The 19,929-nt window shown below is 43.6% G+C and overlaps 1 protein-coding gene across 1 annotated transcript; it reads left to right on the top strand.

Annotated features, from left to right (window-relative positions):
* The first annotated feature begins 832 nt into the window (after positions 1-832).
* On the top strand, positions 833-18,344 carry SRPRB (SRP receptor subunit beta). The gene is made up of 7 exons (XM_068280428.1): positions 833-1,019; positions 5,462-5,556; positions 7,721-7,798; positions 12,413-12,495; positions 14,418-14,554; positions 16,309-16,363; positions 17,809-18,344. The coding sequence occupies exons 1-7, from the start codon at positions 884-886 to the stop codon at positions 18,023-18,025; spliced, it is 801 nt and encodes a 266-aa protein (XP_068136529.1). The 5' UTR covers positions 833-883; the 3' UTR covers positions 18,026-18,344.
* Positions 18,345-19,929: the final 1,585 nt, after the last annotated feature.

The raw sequence follows: 19,929 nt of genomic DNA, 5'->3' as shown, positions 1-19,929 counted from the left end.
CACCTTAGCTGAATTTCACTCATATCCAGTCCACACTCCCCTCCCTGTATGAGCGTGGCCACACTGTGCAGTCGCCTGCCCAATTAGCAGTTTTTTCTCCTGTGTATGTGCAGCTCTGTGGTACTGTGCAGGTATGAACCGTACTAGCACATGCACAGCACACCCGTGCTCATACATGGAGTGGTGCGTGGCTTCAGAGGGTCCTGGCTAGTTTGTGGAGGAGTCATGGACATTGGGAAACCTGTGGACCATCCTAAGGCTTCCCTCTACAGTGGTATTTAAGAAGAAAAAAAAACAACTCTTCACATTTGTTTGACATTCACACTATACATTTACCCTGCGAATTCATATGTTGGAAGTCTAGAGATTATGACAACCACTAGGATGCTGAATAGACTGCATCATTTTCAAAATCTCAGCAACGTTTCTGCAGCTTATACATAAAAATATATATTACATAATATTAATAATAATCGATAATAACTTACGATATTTGTAATAAAATAATAATGTATATAAAATGTATTCATATATTTTTATATATTATAATAATGTATATTATTAATACGATTAATAATTTCTATATTTATATAATATGAATGCAGAGCCTAGACAGACACTTGGCTTTTATGCACACAACGCACATCACATAACAGCTAAAGAATCTGCATTCTGCTGCACTAGCAGTTCTTCCCGCTTCTGAATCTGCTGTACAATTCTCGTGACGTCATCAGACTCCCAGCATCCCTTTCCGCAAGACACGTATAGCGTACTGGAGCGACACGTCGCCAGGAGGAGATGCGCAGGCGCATTTGGGCAAGAGTGTTGTACGCATGCGCGGTGCAACATGTGAATCACAGGGCATGCGCCGCAGTTGACAGCTATGGCGGCGGTACAGGAAAATATGGGGGCACCTCAATGGTTGCCGGACATGGAGTCCATCAAACAGGAGTTAGGAAGACAGAACCCCACAGTGCTGTCCGTAGTTGTGGCGTTTGTGGTTGTGTTGATCAGCCTGGGTGAGTAGCAGCAGCTGGCATGGCAGAGGAGCACTGAAAGAACTCTCTTCCCCTCAGTCATACTTTCTATAGAACTCTCTTCCCTGCAGTCATACTTCCTATAAGCTATATACATTATCCTTCATATGTTATGTTATAATACACAACTGCAAGAGTCATGTGGCTGTGCCTGCATTATTCAGTGCTGCAGCAACCCATAGAAACCAGTCTGGTCCTACATGAGAGAAACATTCGTTTCTTCAGTACTTATTTCTTATTATAAAAGTAGAATTCCAGTAATTAAAAGGAGATGTACTCACCTTGGTGTACTACATCTGCCAGCATGAATTGCAGGGGCTGGGAGCGTGTGACAGCGATGGAAACTTGGAGCTGCTGTTGCTCTCTGGGGAAGATGGGAATCTCGTACAGACAGGTGGAATTAGAGGGTCACTGTAGGTAAGTAATGTAAATCACTCCAAAGGCGCACTCTATTACGAACCTCCCTTATATCTTAGTTGTTAAAGGGTCGGGTCCCTGTAACAACTTGCGTATTTGATTGTGGAATAATTTGTAATTTTACAAATGGCCACAGTGAAAACAGTTCAATACACTTCACATTGTCATGGCAATTTTTATATTGCCAGCGATCGTCAAGGCTGCAAAAATCACTTTGTAAACACTCCAGTTTGAATGGGCCCTTGCTGCTCTCACTGACAAGATGTCACTAGCTCTACTCCTGTGACGTTGCTGACAGGTTTAGTGGACATTAGTCTTCTGTGTGGGAAGTATGTGTGCTTGCTGCCCATAGTAGCTAGTCTTGTTTCAGCTGCACATCACCTGTTTCAACACTTGACACATGGTGGTGTTACCCAGTGGCAGAGAACCACAACATCTTGCGGCCATGCTCAGATGTGACTCCATGGAGTGGTGCCCGTCCAGTACCAGTACAGAGTGCTAACAAGTGCTTGGACAGTGCAGGAGAGCAGCTGACAAGCAGTTAATTCACTGCCTGTCAGCTGCCAATCTGAAAGAGCTCAGTTCTTAGTTCCCACTCCTCAAGCTGTGTTTCCACTTGAGTGGAGAACAGACATTTTTTTTTTTGTCCATTCACCATTCATTGCTAAACGGACAGTGAACTGCTCCTATTTTATAAATAGGGGCAGTAGACTTTAGTCACTCTGCAAAGGATCCATTGGGGTAATAAAAAAACACATATATAAGAAGATAAATACTAGTTCTACTTACATATGAGATGTCCACATTATGGTTACTGTGAATATTATAAAGGAAAATCAGAGAATCCTATTCTAGACAGTTTCCATCTTGGTTACCTTTGAATGAAGCTAATCCTGACATCATTTCCTCCCTCACTTTTTTTTCTCCTCTTGCTAATTGTGTATTCGTTACCCGCCCTCCTCCCAGAGTCTTCAGACACTCCCACTGAGGTCTATACTAGGAAGTGCACTGTCTTATGTCATTAGAAGGAGGGGGAAATAAAGGGAAGAGGAGGAATATATTTAGAAAAAAAAAACAGCATGCAACTGTTGGGCAATGGCAATTAAAGGACCAGTGCTCCTAAGGTATGTGATAACTTCAAACCATAACAGCAGAAAACGTTTTGAATGCAGGATTAGCATCTTTATCACTTAAAACACTCAGACCAGTTGCTGTTGAAATTTGATTTTTATGGTGACAAGTGCACCCGGCTAAAACAGCCTGGGTAGAACACTGTGTAGTGAGAGGGATATGGAGGCTGCTATGTTTATTTCCTTTTGAGCAATACCAGTTGCCTGGCTGTCCTGCTGATCTTCTGCCTCTAATACTTTGAGCTATAGACCTTGAACAAGCATGCATCAGATCATGTGTTTGGCCCAGTGCACACCAAAAACCTCTAGCAGATCTGCAAAACGCTAGAGGTTTTTGAAGCAGATTTCAGAGCGATTCTAGGCATGTTTTCCAGGGCTGTGGACTCCTCAGTTTAGGATTCCACCAACTCCTTGACTCAGACTACTCTAATTTGCATATTACAATCTTGTTGATTTAAAATATGTAATATGAAATTCGTTTCTTAACTGCCAACGCTTAGAAATTTTAAAAGACAACTGAAGTGAGAACTATATGTAGACTACCATATTTATTCCCTTTAGACTAAAACTAGCCCTTGGTAAGTGTACTTGTAAAAGGTACAGACCACAACAAAAGAACATCTATCTGGCCCTAGGCAATATAGCTGTGGTACATGTAAGAATGATGTGCTGGTACTCTGCAGGAGAATGAGGCGATTCTTCCTCTATTACACATTCTTCATGCACACTCTGAACCAGGTTTATGGGTGATAACACCTCTGTGTTCAATGTGCACAACATTCTCAGTGGATTCCCTGCAGCTCTGTGGGGAGTGCATATGTAGAGTATAGTACTAGTGTGTAACAAAGTAAACCTGAGACAGATGAAATTAAAGTCTTATACATACAAGAGGCTTCCTCCAGCCCCCTTCAGGCTAATTGGTCCCTCGCTGTCCTCCTCCGCAACCTGTATCTTCTGCTATGGGTCCAGGATACTTGAGCCAGTCGGGCGTAGTGCGCATGCACACACTCCGCCGCCGTGAACGTACTACACCTGTGCAGCACTATTGCGCAGGTGCAGAAAGCTCCTGGCTGTTTAAGTGGCATGCGGCCGGACTGCGCTGACTGGCTGAATTACCGGGACTCATAGCAGAAGATCCAGGTGGCGGAGGAGGACAGCGAGGGACTGATTAGCCTGAAGTGGGCTGGAGGAAACCTCAGGTATGTATAAAACTTTTCTTTTCATCCGTCTCGGGTACCCTTTAATTCGTAGTCACCAAACCAAATTTTAACAACATATCAAATTATTTGATTTCATGAGAAGTACATTTGCATAAATCAGCATAAACGCAGAATTATGACCATCTGTATTAGTGACACGGCTTCACATCAGGCTTTATTCTTACAGCATATATGTTATTTAGTATATATAAGAGATTCCTGTGTACACATCACATACTGTACAGTCACAATCAGATATGTACTGTATATCTGACTTTAAAAATACGGGGACTGCTTTATTGAAGCAGCACAAATAACTAATTTTGATTGGTTTATTTAATTTTTGTGGACTAAGCACAGCTATTACTGTATATATGCATTATTTATAATTACTATTATCTGAGAAATAGAACATTTTAGCATATTTTCTATTTAAAGTACAGTTTAAATTCATTCGGAGTCGGTGCATTTTTTCCCGACTCCGACTCTAGGCACCCAAAATTGCTCCGACTCCACAGCCCTGATGTTTTCTGCACATGCCTAGCGTTTTTTGGAGCGTTTTTGTGTAGCAGATGTCATATATTGTTACAGTAAAAGCTGTTACTGAACAGCTTCTGTAACAAAAACTCTTGGAAAACCGCTCTGATCTAGCGTTTTTCAGTGCGGTTTTCTACTTTCCTATACTTTAACATTGAGGCAGAAACGCCTCAGAAATCTAAAAAATGCTGCAGCCCCCGAGTTTGCGTTTGTGGAAAAAATGAGCCGCTCTGGTGTGCACCATCCCATTCACTTTCATTAGCCAAGTGGTTTTCCCCCTGCAAGCGTTTAAAAAAACGCTCCCGAACCGCTCTGGTGTGCACCAGCCCTTTCTGATATTATTGTCAGAACTGACAGGATTAGCTGAATGGTTGTTTCTAGTGTGATTCAGACACTACTGCAGCCAAATAGACCAGCAGGGCTGCCGGGCAACTGGTATTGTTTAAAATGAGATAACTCTCTCTTCTGGCTTCAGTTGTCCTTTTAAAGACAGATGAAAAGCACTTCAGGGGAAACAGCTGCTCACACATACAATGAGGAAGGCAAATGCCGGCCTCATTCCCATCAGAATGGCATTGAAATGCTCAGGAAAACACAGGCCTTTCTCCATGAAATTCTGTGCATTTATGGTTTATTGCAAATGGCTGTACCATTCATTTGCATTAAACCACATGCATTTTTATGTTTTAGGAAAAATGCAGACATATTGGTGGGAACGGTTACAATGGGGTCCTATAAAGAAACTGCAAAGTCTATGACTGCATGAGGGTATATTATATAATGGATTCATTCAGCTTTTCAAGCCTCCCCCCCCCCCCCCCCCCCTACAGCTTTGCTTTTAGATTCTAAAAACCCTAACCTTTATTCCTGTGTAGCTGTTTCTGCCCTGTGATAGCCCTTTTCGAGGGGACCAGAGGAGGAGCTGTTAAGGAGCATACACACATTCAGTCATGGCTACCTTTGACTACCTATATGGGGGAATACCTATTACTGGGGGCCCTCTGGCTATTGCATCAAAACAGTGTGTGTGTGTGTGTGTGTATATATATACTTTGTCTTATTCCACAATTGTCAAAATATTATAGTAATTTGTAACAACATAAACAGTTGTGTTCATCACTTTTTGTTTCCTCATTACTAGTACTATGGAAACTATTAAGAAGAAGTCAGACGAGCAGAAGAGCTGTACTACTTGTTGGTCTATCAGATTCTGGGAAAACCTTACTCCTTATTCGGGTATGAACACATTAAACCATTCCTAGGCTGGTGCTGCCACTGAGGCAAAGGGGGCAATTGCCTGCTGCCCTCCATGCTACTGGCCCACCCAGTATTTCTCCCATCGACTGCTCCCAAGTCATTGGGGCCCCTGCATGATGTGTAGCTGCATTGTTGTAATAACTCGCCTGTCTCGGTATGCTGCTCCGTCTGCTGCATCTTCATCCCCGCTTCCTGCCTCTTCTCCATGACCTGCCGCAGATGATTACATATAACATGCGCCACACAAGAAGAGGCAGGCAGCGAGTTAGAAGACAGAGCTGCATGCTGGGACAGGAGAGTTATTACAATGCAGCTAAACATTGTGCAGGGTTCTCAGGAACTTGGGAGCAGTCGGGGGTAGACCACCTGGGGAGGTAGAAGCCCGGAAGTTACCTTTGCCCTGGGTTAAACCAGCCCTGTAGGCATGCATAGATGTGATAGTTCATACATGATTCATCTGATACGGGATGTTTGTTATGACTGATCATTCTTGGGCTATTCTAAGTCGAATTGCCCTTCTTCCCCCTTTATAGATATTTGGGTGACACTGGGACATGCTTACCTCCTCTTTGTACTACATAAAAGTATTCTTAAAACATCTATAAAGCACACCCAACTCACAATTAAAAATCTACATAACTGGAGAATACCAACAATAAAAAATCCCTGTCTAATTTTTCTGGAGTTCCTTAGATTGAGGTAGATGTAATAAAATAAACTAGAAACAGAGAACCAGGCTCTTAAAGAGACAAAGAGCTGAGTCTTCCTGCTGTTTTTTCACTTACCCATGACTTCCTCCAGCCCCATAAGCATGGATGTGTCCCTCTCCGTGCTCCTCAGCGCCTCCATTCAACCGCAATCTTCTCCGGTACGCGGCTCAGTGACGTCAGCGGCGGACCTTCTGCGCATGCACAGAAGGCCCCGGCTGACCTCACTCAGTCAGACTGACTCCGACTGAGCCGCGTATCGGGAGTTGACTGCGGTTGAACGGAGGATGGCGAAGGGACACATCCATGCTTATGGGGCTGGAGGAAGCCATGGGTAAGTAAACAGCAGGAAGACTCCACTCCGAGTCTCTTTAAAGAATCCCTATTGGTCACTTAAAGTGTACTCAAGACAAATGGATAAAAAAGTTATACATACCTGGGGCTTCTTCCAGCCCTCTTCAGGCTGTTCGCTCCCTCGCCATCCTCCCTGGCTACCTCCATCCTCCAATAGCTAGCCCGGTAATTCCTCCAGTCGGGATGAGTCGGCGCATGTGTAGTCCGGCTGTGCGCTCACCCTCATCCTGCTCCCGGGGAACAGGAGCACGATGGGGGAGTGTGCAGCCCAGCCGCACATGCACAGTAGGCCCCAACTGAAGGACTTATTGACCCGGCTAGCAGAAGATTGAAGGAGCGAATAGCCTGAAGGGGGCTGGAGGAAGACCCAGGTATGTATAACTTTTTTTTTTAATGCCCCTTTCTCAAGTTTACTTTAAGCTAATTATCATGTTAAAGGAACAGTAGGGAGGCTGAAAATATCAAGAGAGGGACTTCTTCCTGACACTGGAGATTTCCTTCTGGTGAAATCATTGGTATTCTGCACATCATTTCCCTGGTCAGATCTGTAGAATAAAAAATAGTTTTGCCTGTCAAGTTGTACTGAAGATGACCTCTTATCCTGTACTTTATCATATGCTTGGTTTATATCGTTCAGGTTTATATAGGGGTAAGTTGAAGAATAATGTGCTGAAGCTGTGGCAATATTGCTTGAAAAGAAGGCAATAAAACTTGATTTCTGATTGCTTGCCATTAGTTACTGAGCTCTGTATTAATGTGGATTACATTTGAATAAGCCCAGTAGTGTGTCTATGCTAAATTGATTTGGATACCTGTGTTTTGGGTTCATTCAGGCCTGTAACCCACTAGGAGCGTTTGTGATTTGAAAAGCTATTGCTTATGTAAACCTATTGGGTGTGATCCCACTTGAGCGATGCGATTTTATAAAAATCCTCCATGACATTGCACTAGCAAGAGCTTTTTTTAAATCACTAGCGCTTAGAAAAGGCTGCTAGTGGGTTTCAGCCCTCACACGTGCAGTTTCCACAGAATAAAGCTCACGTATAGTCACTGCGATTAATAGCATTTTTGCTTTATTTCAGCTTTTAACTGGAAAGTTCAGAAAGACACAAACTTCTATTACAGCAACTTCTGTCAGTTACAGAACAAAAAGTGACAAGGTAAGATAGAAATGCATTAACCTGCCTGGCGTTCTGATTCTTGCTGCCGCGGAACGTTTTTTGCACTTTTTTTTTTCATGTAGCTAGCCTAGCGCTAGCTACATGATTCCCCCCCCCCTTCCCTGCGGCGTCCCTCCCACCCCTCCAATCGCCGCTGGCGCAATGGCCTGTCTGGAAATCCCGTTCTGAACGGGATTTCCTGGAGGGCTTCCCCTGTCGCCATGGCGACGCACGTCGTGACGTCACAGGGAGACCCGATCCACCCCTCAGCGCTGCCTGGCACTGATTGGCCAGGCAGCGCACGGGTTCTCGGCTGGGGGGGCGCTCTATCGCGGCGGATCGGCGGCGGGTGGCGGCGATCGGGTAAGGCACGCAGCAAGCAAAGTGCTTGCTGCGTGTTTTAAAAAACCATATTCAAATCGGCCCAGCGGGGCCTGAGTGGTCACCTCCGGCGTCTCTTTCACGCGGAAAAATCACTGAACACTGCGGCGATTTTGGCGCAATCACGTTTTGCCATTTTATAGCACTGAAATGCAATCGCCTGGAAATCGCCTGAAAATGGTGCAGGCTACGCGTTTGCGTTTGGTGGTTTTGCCCATTTTTTGGGCGATTTGCGGCGATTAGCGCAAATCGCCCAAGTAAGAACAGGCCCATAGCGTTTCATTACACTAGCGCTTTTAAAAAGCGCTAGCGTTTCAGCATTTTGCCAAAATCGTGGCAAAACGCTCTAGTGTGAATGGGGCCTCAAAGAGAACCTGTAGTAAAATTAGCAAACTTAATGAATTGTATTTTTTAAATTCAATTTAAAATCTTTCCTCGCCCTGATTTATAATCTTAAATCTGTCACAGGTGGTGACATCTTTACTCCTAAAAGGTGTAGCTCAGCCGAATGTTTGTTTTTGAGATTCCCATAATGCTCTGGGAGGAGAATTACACATAGCTAAACAGCCTAGGCTAAGCATCCCTGGGAGGGTGGGGCTACATACCAATATACAGTAATATATAGATATAGTAAGTGGGTATCCTGAATAATTTACCGCATTCTACTGTATTTCGCTGCAGGGCCTCTATAAGGTGGCTGTGCGCAGGCTTTTTGAATTGATAGAGTGATTGAAGAAACAATCAGTTTTTATTTTTCTACCTGATAGACCAATTTCAATCAATTCAGTCACGGAAAAAATTAATTCTATTCCGTGTGGTGTATGGCAGGTTGATCGGATTTGCGGAGTGGGAACAAAAAATATAGATTGAGACAAACTGGTCTACTTTTCAATCATCTTTTTATACGTTTAGTAATCCTACACTACACTGTAGTTGGGGATATTGGTATGATGTATATCAGTAGCGTGTCTGAAGAGTTTAAGTGTTTATATAATGCTGACATATTACGCAGCGCTGTACAGAGTATATATTCTTGTCACTAACTGTCCCTCAGTGTATGTATCATAGTCTAGGGGGAAGCCAATTAACTTATCTGTATGTTTTTGGGATGTGGAAGCAAACCAGAGTACCCAGAGGAAACCCACGCAGACATGGGGAGAACATACAAACTCCTTGCAGATGTTGACCTAGCTGGCATTCGAACCGGGGACCCAGCGCTGCAAGGCGAGAGTGCAAACCAATACGCCACCGTGCTGCCACTACAACTCTGCCCAAGAGTTATAGGAGGCATCCCGCAGTCTGTTAGACATCCACTGCAGCTGTGTTAACCAGTTTACTAAAACATTGGACAAAGGTCACATGACAAGAATATAAAAACTGGCATTTTGACTTTGTACACAAAACGGGGCGGACAGGACTTTGGAACTTGAGTATAGTGGTGTCAATTTTGATATTCATTTAACCATTTCAGCCCGCAGGGATTTTTCACCTTATGCATCAGAGCAATTTTCACCTCCCATTCATTCGCTAATAACTTTATCACTACTTATCACAATGTATTGATCTATATCTTGTTTTTCCGCCACTAATTAGGCTTTCTTTGGGTGGTACATTTTGCTAAGAATTATTTTTTTATAAATTAATTTTAACAGGATTAATAAAAAAATGGAAAAAATTCATGATTTCTCAGTTTCCGGCCATTATAGCTTTAAAATAATCTACGCTACCATAATTAAAACCTATGTATTTTATTTGCCCGTTTGTCTCGGTTATGGCACCATTTAAATGTTGTCCCTATAACAATGTATGGCTCCAATATTTTATTTGGAAATAAAGGTGCATTTTTCCGTTTTGCGTACATCACTATTTGCAAGCTTATAATTTAAAAATGTTCGTAGTATACCCCCTTCAAATGAATATTTAAAAAGTTAGGTAACTATTTGTCTTTTTTTTTTTTTTTTTTTTTTTATTGTAATTTTTATTTTATTTTTTATTTAAAATGTTTTATTTGGGTAATATTTTGGTGTGGGAAATAAACAGTTAATTTTTAATGTTATTATATGTGTAAATTGTAATGTAAAAAATATGTAGATGTACTTTTACTATTTGGCCACAAGATGGTCACCTTGAATTTTTTTTTTTCCCCCTCCTTGTGCTTCTCGCTAAGCGGAAGCACAAGGAGGATGCAGACATTTTTACGTGCAGAAAGACTGAAGCCTCTAGTTAGAGCGCTTCGGTTTTTCTGCTGGGGACACGGATCGGTGATCGGGAACTATGTTCCCGTTCACTGATCCCAGGAACTATGTTCCCGTTCACTGATCCCAGGAACTATGTTCCCGTCCACTGATCCCAGGGCTACCGGGGGACACCGCGGGGGCGTGCCCGCGATCGAGCGCAGCAGAGCAGCCGCCCGGACGTGAGCTTCACGTCCGGGCGGCAGAAATGGTTAAGCGTCTGTTTTTCAGCCTATTCACTATGGTGTCTGCATTTCTTCCGCATGCAGAGACCCATTAAACCTGAGAGCCCATGTTAAAGGACAACTGTAGTGAGAGGGATTTGGAGGCTTCCATATTTATTTCCTTTTAAACAATCGCAGTTGTCTGGCTGCCCTGCTGATCTTTCATGCATCAGTAGCGTCTGAATTGCACAGATGAAACAAGCATGTGGGAAATGCAGTACAGCCAGGCACATCAAGAGGAAATAAATATATCAGCCTCCATATGCCTATCACGTCAGCTGTGCTTTAATCATTGAGCTTGTAAATAATGATTGTGTTTTTCCATCTGCAGAAAGGGCCTAGGCACACTGCAGTGCGCTTTTCAACCAGTTTTTGTTTTTAAAAACCCGCTTCCATTGACCTGCACTAAAATTGTAAAAAAAAAAAAAAAAAAAAATGGCGATTTTTCAAAAACTGCAATCGCTGCAATTTTGCTTTGATTTTACCACAATTTTAGTGCAAGCCAATGGGAGCATGTTTTTAAGAACTAAAATGGATTGAAAAAGCAGTGTTTGTCTGCCCTATCGGAAAATTCCCAGCGTCGTGTTTTGTTTTGGGTTTTTTGTCCATGCAAATTCCCATTAAATGGAATTTTAGTTCTGCTGTGGCAGTGTGCATTAAAGGGATACTGTAGGGGGGGGGGGAAATGAGATGAACTTACCCGGGGCTTCTAATGGTCCCCCGCAGACACCCTGTGCCCGCGCAGCCACTCACCAATGCTCCGGCCCCGCCTCCGGTTCACTTCTGGAGTTTCAGACTTTAAAGTCGGAAAACCACTGCGCCTGCGTTGCCGGGTCCTCGATCCCGCTGATGTCACCAGGAGCGTACTGCTCAGGCTCAGACCATACTGGTCCTGCGCAGTACACTCCTGGTTCCAACAGCGGGATCGAGGACACGGCAACACAGGCACAGTGGTCTTCAGACTTTAAAGTCTGAAATTCCAGAAGTGAACCAGAGGCGGGGCCGGAGCATCGGTGAGTGGCTGCGCAGGCACAGGATGTCTGTGGGGGACCATTAGAAGCCCTGGGTAACTTAAACTCATTTTCCCCTGACCCCCCCCCCATAGTGTCCCTTTAAAACACGTGTACAAACATAACATAAACAGGGAATGTAGCCTAAATGGTGCTTTGCCAAAAATCATGCAAGCAGCATATTTTCATAAAGGGACACCTGAAATGTAGTAAGAATGGTGCCTTTTGCTTTCTTTGGGGAAGTCTGAGGATAGAATGTGTGGGCAGAGAGGTGTGAAGGTGTCCACTGCTCCCAAGTGGATCTCCGGGTGACCGCTCTAATAGGTGTTCCCAGAGCCAGACCAAGCGGATTACTCCACCATACTAATAGTGATGGTCATGTCTAGGAGGACTCGGGGAGAAGCACTTGATTTGTTTTATCAGCTGATAGATTTCCAAAGCTTTGATTTGCTGTGATCACATCCTACTTCAGCACATGATCAGGACTAGCATATCTGTCACCTGACAAAACTGATCACATGCTTCTCCATGAGTTCTCCTAGACATAACCATCACTATACTAATGACAATGAAGCTGTGGATATTGGGGACTGAATGCTGTACAGGGACAATTTAACTTTAGCAGCATTTATACCAATTCTGGTACACTTCAAGCATTGTAACACAGTGATTGGTCACATATTTATTGCCATTTCCTGTATTACGTTTGAACCCATCGGTAGCTGAGATCTTCCCATTACAGAGATGTCTTTATTGCTCCTACAGGGCTCCAGTCTGACATTAGTTGATATTCCTGGCCATGACAGCTTGAGACTTCGGTTCTTGGAGCAGTACAAGATGGCAACCAGGTAATACAATGACTCAGACCTTACCTATGTTTTCAGGGCAGTGGCATACAATTTACATGTGATTTGAATGCAAGTAGAACTTATTTTCATATCATTTACCATCTCTATATAGAAGCTTGTTTTTCTGTTTTGAGTTCAACAATTACTTCATGTCAAATCATTTTTAAAGCACACCTGTAGTGGGGAATATAGAGGCTGACATATTTATTACAGTGTGTTTAATCGATGTACGTTGCCTTGCTGTCCTGCTGATCCTCTGCCTCCAATAGCCATTGCCATAGAATCTGAACAAGCATGTGGATCAGAAAGATGTTTGACTGGATTAGCTGCATGCTGGTTTCGGGTGTGGGATTTAGACACTGCTGCTGCCAAACTGATCAGCAAGACTGTCAGGCAACTGGTATTGTTTAAGGCCTCTTTCACATCAGGACGTCACATTTTAGGGGACGTTATAGGTCACATAACGTGCCCCTAACGCAACGCATGGTGGTGTTGGAGGAGGACGCTACCTAGAGCTGCGTTATGCAGCTCTTGGTGCGCCTTTTTTGTGCTATGTGATGACCACGTGATCCGCATAACGTGGTCCCGCCAGCCAATCGCTGCACAGAGCGGCCGCTCCAGGAAGTAAACACTGCACGTCACAGTGCAGTGAATATTAATTAGCCATGTGGCTGGCCGTGGAGGAGGAGGGGAGACCTCCTCCTCCAACATTACTGAGCATGTGCAAACAGTCTAACATGGCTTAGCCGCGTGTAATGTACTGCATGCAGTACTTTCACTTGAGGTGCTGCGTTACAATGTAACGCAATGTGGGCACTGAACAGCCCATTGATTTTTCATTACTGTGTGGTGCGCTGCGTTACAGGCTGCTCTAACGTGCGCCTGTAACGTCTCACTCTGAAAGAAGCCTAAAAGGAAATGCGAATGAAAATAAGTGTGGCACATGCATCTCACGTCAGTTGTTCTTGGTAAGTATCTCGCCGGGAGTCCAGACATTGGCCACCTCCTCTAGCTTAGAGACTTACAAACCTGCAACATCATCTGTCCGTGACTTACCCCTTCCAGGCTGCTGTTATTAATAGACCAGGGGCCATATGCAATTCCATTTTTCTCCTAAGTTTTCTCCTTGGTGAAAGAGTAACAGCTTAGTAATAAAATGCTTTTAAGCCACCAGCAAGCAAGAAAATAGTCTGAATAATTTTGACAGTACTTTTTCACCTACCTTTTTAGTACTTTTTCAATAGCAGATAGAGGAAAAGTTAGCTGATTAATAATCATCTTCTAGGAGAAAACTTTGGAGATAAAGTGAATTGCATATGGCCCCCGTTTTGTAAAATAGGATTTTTAGCTGCCTGTATCCAACTTTGGCCTTTTTAAAGCACACATGAAGTCCGAGGGATATGGAGGCTGACATTTATTTCTGTTTAAATAATGCAGATTGCCTGGCTTTCCTGCTGAACCTCTGCCTCTAATGCTTTTAGCCATAGACCCTGAACAAGCATGTACAGAAGATGTTTGACTAGATTAGTTGCATGCATGTCCTAGGCGTGTGATACAGACACTACTGATGCCAGGAGATCAATAGCACTGCCAGGCAACTGGTATTGTCAGCCCCCATATCCCTCTCACTTCAGGTGCACTTTTTCATTTTATTTTTTTGTGAGAACATAAAAAAAATTGTAGTCAGCATTCAATCTTACTGTTGAGTGGATCTGTTTGCATGAACCTTTTTGGTCCTAGGTAGGCTATTTCCATCCCGAGCATGTTGTGTTTCCTCACTACAGAGCTACAGCATACAGTACTTTAATCACAGATAATCTATAAAGACGTTATTTTTGTTCCACTTTTTGTGTTGGTATTATAACATTGTTTTTAATCCCTGGTCTTCCTACTACTGACCCGTATTTTGCTCCTGTTTGTAGGGCGCTGGTATGTGTGGTGGACAGCTCAGCTTTCCAGCGTGAGGTTAAGGATGTGGCAGAGTTCCTGTACCAGATCCTGACAGATGCCACATTGCTGAAGAATTTCCCACCCATATTAATAGCCTGCAACAAGCAAGGTTGGTCTCTCCCTAAAGCCTGGTACACGCATCTAATTTTGATTAGCCATTTTTACCACTACCATGTAGTATGAGAGCTGACCTACACAATCTGATCATGGTATTTAAAGTCTGTTGGCCTTCATACTACATGGAAATAATAACAGTGGTCAATGATTGGACAATAAAAATTGTGTGTACATCTTAAGATGCTGTATGAGACTCTCTGAAAGGGAGAGAATGTTGTCAGCAGGAAGGCTTCTTACACAGGCAGCTGAACTTTCGACCAGTTTGCCGCCTGGTTGCCGGTCACAAGTCCCATACGGCTGCAATTGCATGCAGCATTCAGTAACACCATACCTGTCACGTTTAACATGTGGCAGCGGTACCCGATTGTGAAAAACATCTGCTGATGCGTTTTGAGCACGGCCACCATGCTCAGATGCAGCTACATGAAGGGGGGGGGGGGGGGGGGAGTGCTGACAAGCACCTAGCTGTCCAGCTGTCGGGTGGTGAACTCACCTCCCTCAGCTGCCCATGGAAAAGAGGTCTTGCACAAGGAACAATTTGTGTTACATTACTTTTCTTCAGTAGGGACAATTCTTTGCTTGCGCAGTAAGTAATAGTTGGTGCTGCGCATGTACAGGGTGCTCCTGGCTGTGGGAGCGTGATTGAGGAGGCGCTTGTAGCCTGCAACTGGCTGAGTAGTCCAGATTTCGAAGGAGAGCAGCACAGAATGATGGCAGGGACTGGGAGGATTTCAGAGGGCTGGAAGAAGCCCCAGGTAAGTTAAACTAGCCTGATGTATTTCCCTTTAGGTACCCTTTAATGCACATGATCATCCAAAACGTTAAAACCACCTGGAAAAAACTGTGCTAGTTTCCTCTGTGCTGCCTAAAAAATTCTGACCCAACAAAGCATGGGCTCCACAATACCTCAGAAGGGGTCCAGTGTTATTTGGCACCAAGACATTAGCAACAGATCCACTGAGTTCTGTATGTCGAGAGGTGGAATCACAATGGACCTAACTTATTTTGCCAATACATCTCACACATGCTCAAACTGAGGGGTGGAGAATTTAAAGACCAAATAATGAGTGGCTTACCTAGCTTGGCCACTTTCTTCCATTGTTTCATAGTCCAATTTTTATTCTGTCGTGTTTATTGTAGGTGCTTCCAGCAGTGGACAGAGGTCCGCATGGGCACTGAGACTGGTCTGTGCACCCTTCTCTCATGGCCAGCATTACATTTTAGTTTGCGTGACTTTAGTTCTTTTGTGTGACTGGACCATCCAAGCTAGTCCTCACTACCCACAAAAATCAGTGAGCATTGGGTTAGCATGAGCCTGTTATTGGTCCACCAGTCCTTTTACTGTGGACCACCAGTTCTTCTTCCTTGGAGTGGTTAGTGTCTTGATAGATACTTTCCACTACACACTGGGATACCCCAAAATAGATGACATTTTTGCAATGTTCTGCCCAAGTTGCCTAGTGATCACAATCTGGCCCTTGTCTTCTCAAATATTTATGCTTATCCATTTTCCTGCTTCCACCTCGTCCCCTTCAAAAACTGACTGTTCACTTGTTGCCTATTATATCCAGCTCCATAGCAAAACATAGATTATGTTGTTACAGTGGTACTTGCCATTTCCCTGTAATGTTCCTGGTTTTAATGTTGTGGTTGATCATGATATGCGTTTCATTCAGTATCATAATATTTCAACACTCTGGCATGTAAACTACAAGCCCTTTAATCAAAGTTATGTTTTTCTAACAGATATCTCTATGGCGAAATCAGCCAAACTGATACAGCAGCAGCTGGAAAAGGAATTGTAAGTATTAGCGAAAAATTTCTACAGCCAAACTCCCATACCTGACTGTGCCTGGGCAAAATAAGAACTGGTGTGTGTGTCCCTTTCTCTTTCCTTTTATTTTACAGTTGCAAAATGAGTATGATGCGCTCAATTTGCTATGGTTCATTGTTTCACTAAGGGGCAGCTTTCCCAGATCTGCCCTTTAATCAGCCACTCTCTGCATGCTAATACCTTAGTAAGGGCCATGTCACACGAGAGACTCAGTTGCTGCTGCTGCTAGTCGCAGCTGAGATGTTAAACAGCTGCTACAAATGATTTATAATGCAGTTGCTAACAACTATGCTGCATGCCAGTTGTTTGTGGTCTAACGTGTGATAGTTCTTTGCATCTGCATTAGATAACACCAGGAAGCCCGCCAATTCTCAAGTAATACAGCTACTGCACTAAGCTGCCGCCCACACTAAGCCACTTCCAACTGTGATATCCCCCCACTAAGCTGCCACCCAAAACTGTCCACTGGTGCTTCCGGGTCCATGTATTTATTGTATTTATAAAGCGCCAACATTACGCAGTGCTGTACATTTATAACCTTCAGTTAGTGTATACAGTAAGATGAGTTTGAAATAATACTGGTCAAAATATTTGTAATATAAAAATGACAGTTGCTAGGTTGTCATGGTGATGTCTTAGTTTCCGTGTCAGTGCATACTTACAACTATGGATTAGTATTATAGATTAGAAGCAGCTGCAATTAGTAACAGCAAGTGACTCTCATGTGTGACATGGACCATAATGTAGCCACAGCATCCGAGATGAAGGGAATTTTAATATATATTTAACCACTAGCTGAAGAACCTGCATTGCTCAGGTATGTATTTGGTGGTTGTTGGGTCCGGCCACTTTTTTAGTCCTGACACACTGTCAATGACCAAAGTGTGTGAGTTTTGGGGTCCTTGGCATCAATAATGTGAGAATGGAAGCCATTTTCCCATTGAAATCAATGAAATAAATCTGATAGGCTATTTGTGACTCCACCCCCTTTTCAAAAATTAAACCTCAGTCACCCAGTGACCGACTGTTGCAGGTTTGAGGCCTCTGCCATTAACAGTGTAAGAATTTAAATATTCCCCTTGAAAATCAATAAGTGAATTTTGAATGCTGTTGTAGGCTTCACCCAGTTTCCTGAATATTAATGCCAATAACTCAATGGCCAACTGTGCCAAGTTTGAGGACCCTGCCATTAACAATGTAAGAGTACAGTAGCTGCAGTTTACATTTTTCCCATTTTAAAAATGAATTCTTGAAATTTTAACGTCTGTAGAACTTTTAGTTATTTTGGAAATCTTATCTAGAATATGGTTACTATGTAACTGGGCAATTTCCATTACCTGGTGTAATGTTTGCTGCTATGTGTTCCTGTAATTGCCATATCTCTGCTCATTACTTGCCTTTCTGTGTGACAGGAACACTCTGCGTGTGACTCAGTCAGCTGCTCCCAGCACCATGGACAGCAGCGGCTCTCCGGCCACCACACAGCTGGGCAAGAAGGGCAAAGACTTTGATTTCTCCCAGCTTCCTATGAAGGTGGAGTTTCTGGAGTGCAGCGTGAGGGACAGCAAAGAAGAGGAGGGAGATGCCAACCTCAGCAATATAGAGGGCTGGCTGGCCAAACTGGCGTGAGGCTGTACATGTACAAAGAATGTGGCACTTTCGTGGAATATTTTGTATTTATATGGTGCCTTTTTCGTGTTTAGGAAAGAGAGGTGAGGTCCAGTTGTCTCCATGGAGTATCTGTGACGACTGCTGGACATGTCAAATGGACACCAGGCCCTTCACTCCTATACATTGGACTTATTTGTTTGCTGTATTTATATGCTGCCTTTTATCACAAGGGACTATTTTTATGTTACAGTTACGGGCTGAAGTCCTTATTCTGTTATGACCAAGTAGCAACCATTTTGTGCTATAATAAATCAGCAGTGGCACATGTGTAAGTAAATCATCATGTCTCTTGTTTTATTGTAAGAATGTATTATTCAGACAAAATTCTGTGTTCTGTTCACACAGAAAATTGCTGACGCTTAAAGGGGTTCTGTGGGGGGGGGGGGGGGGGGGGGTGTTGGCACTAAACAGACACTTACCTGGGGCTTCTATCAGACCCCGGTAGCAGTTATGTCCCACGCCGTCCTCTTCCGATCCACCGGTCTCCGGCACCAGGCATTTATTCATCTAACAAGACGAATAATGCTTGCTCCCACTTGCATCATCGGAAGTTTACTGCGCAGTACACAGTTTTCTTGTACTGTGCTTGCGCAGTAAACTTCAGATGACGCGCACGGGAGCGAGCAGGAGCAGTTGGATTGCATGTCGCGCTAGGCCAACGCTTAGGAATTTTAAAAGACAACTGAAGTGAGAGTGATATGGACGCTGCCATATTTATTCCCTTTTAAACAATACTAGTTACCTGGATATCCGGCGGATCTTCTGCCTCTAATACTTTGTCATAGACTAAAACTAGTCCTGGGTAAGAGTACTTGTATAAGGTACAGACAGGAACAAAGAACATCCATCAGGCCCTAAAAACGGGGAACACTAAGAGCCCCAATAGTGTAATACGTACTGGATAAGGTGGCAATAAATTCGTATTGCTAGATACTCACAAGTCAGGGTCACCAGCAGGCAACCACTGTAAAGGCAGGTGGGGAGATTATCCTGACCCCACTCAGGATTAAGAAGTCGCTCTCTGTAGACAGGAAAAAAAGGGTAGCAACCCTCCACCAAGGGTGGACTCGAAATTGTATACAATGAACAGAGGCGCCAAAAGTATAAAACTAGATTAAATGAGCTTAAAAACCAACTCAAATGGCAAAAATGAAGGAGGAAGTGGTGGTCTTACTTCCCTCAAGCAGACACGACTGCGACAGCGATTCAGACAGTCAAACACATTTATTAGAAACTCCCCAAAAAATTTTGCAACGTGTTTCGCAGGCTCAATCCCGCTTCATCAGGCAATACAGGAAGGAGTATCAAGCGATCTGCACAAGGATTCAAGTTAAGCACTTCTGTGCTTCACTTGGTGCTTAACTTGAATCCTTGTGCAGATCGCTTGATATTCCTCCCTGTATTGCCTGATGAAGCGGGATTGAGCCTGCGAAACACGGGGTTTTTTTTGGGGGGGGGGGGGGGGAGTTTCTAATGTGTTTGTCTGAATCGCAGTCATTGTCGTGTCTTCTTGAGGGAGGTAAGACCACCACTTCCTCCTTCATTTTTGCCATTTGAGTTGGTTTTTAAGCTCATTTAATCTAGTTTTATACTTTTGGCGCCTCTGTTCATTGTATACAATCTATCAGGCCCTAGGCAATGTAACTGTGAGTACATGTAAGAGTGATGTGCAGGTACTCTGCAGGGGAATGAGGGGATTATTCCTCCATTACACATTCTTCATGTACAATCTGAACCAGGTTTATGGGTGATAACACCTCTGTGTTCAATGTGCACAATATTCTCAGTAGATTCCCTGCAGCTCTGTGGAGAGTGCATATGTAGAGTATAGTACTACTGTTTAACAAAGTAAACCTGAGACA

This window comes from Hyperolius riggenbachi, chromosome 4 (genome assembly GCF_040937935.1).
Source record: "Hyperolius riggenbachi isolate aHypRig1 chromosome 4, aHypRig1.pri, whole genome shotgun sequence".
NCBI lineage: Eukaryota > Metazoa > Chordata > Amphibia > Anura > Hyperoliidae > Hyperolius > Hyperolius riggenbachi.
Note: the sequence above shows the minus strand (reverse complement) of the source record. Positions and strands in the feature narration are given on the sequence as shown.

Coding starts and splice junctions, on each gene's coding strand:
- SRPRB (XM_068280428.1), top strand. CDS start 884: ATGGCGGCGGTACAGGAAAATATGGGGGCACCTCAATGGTTGCCGGAC. Junction 5,557..7,720: donor AAACCTTACTCCTTATTCGG/GTATGAACACAT, acceptor GCTTTATTTCAG/CTTTTAACTGGAAAGTTCAG. Junction 7,799..12,412: donor ACAGAACAAAAAGTGACAAG/GTAAGATAGAAA, acceptor TTGCTCCTACAG/GGCTCCAGTCTGACATTAGT.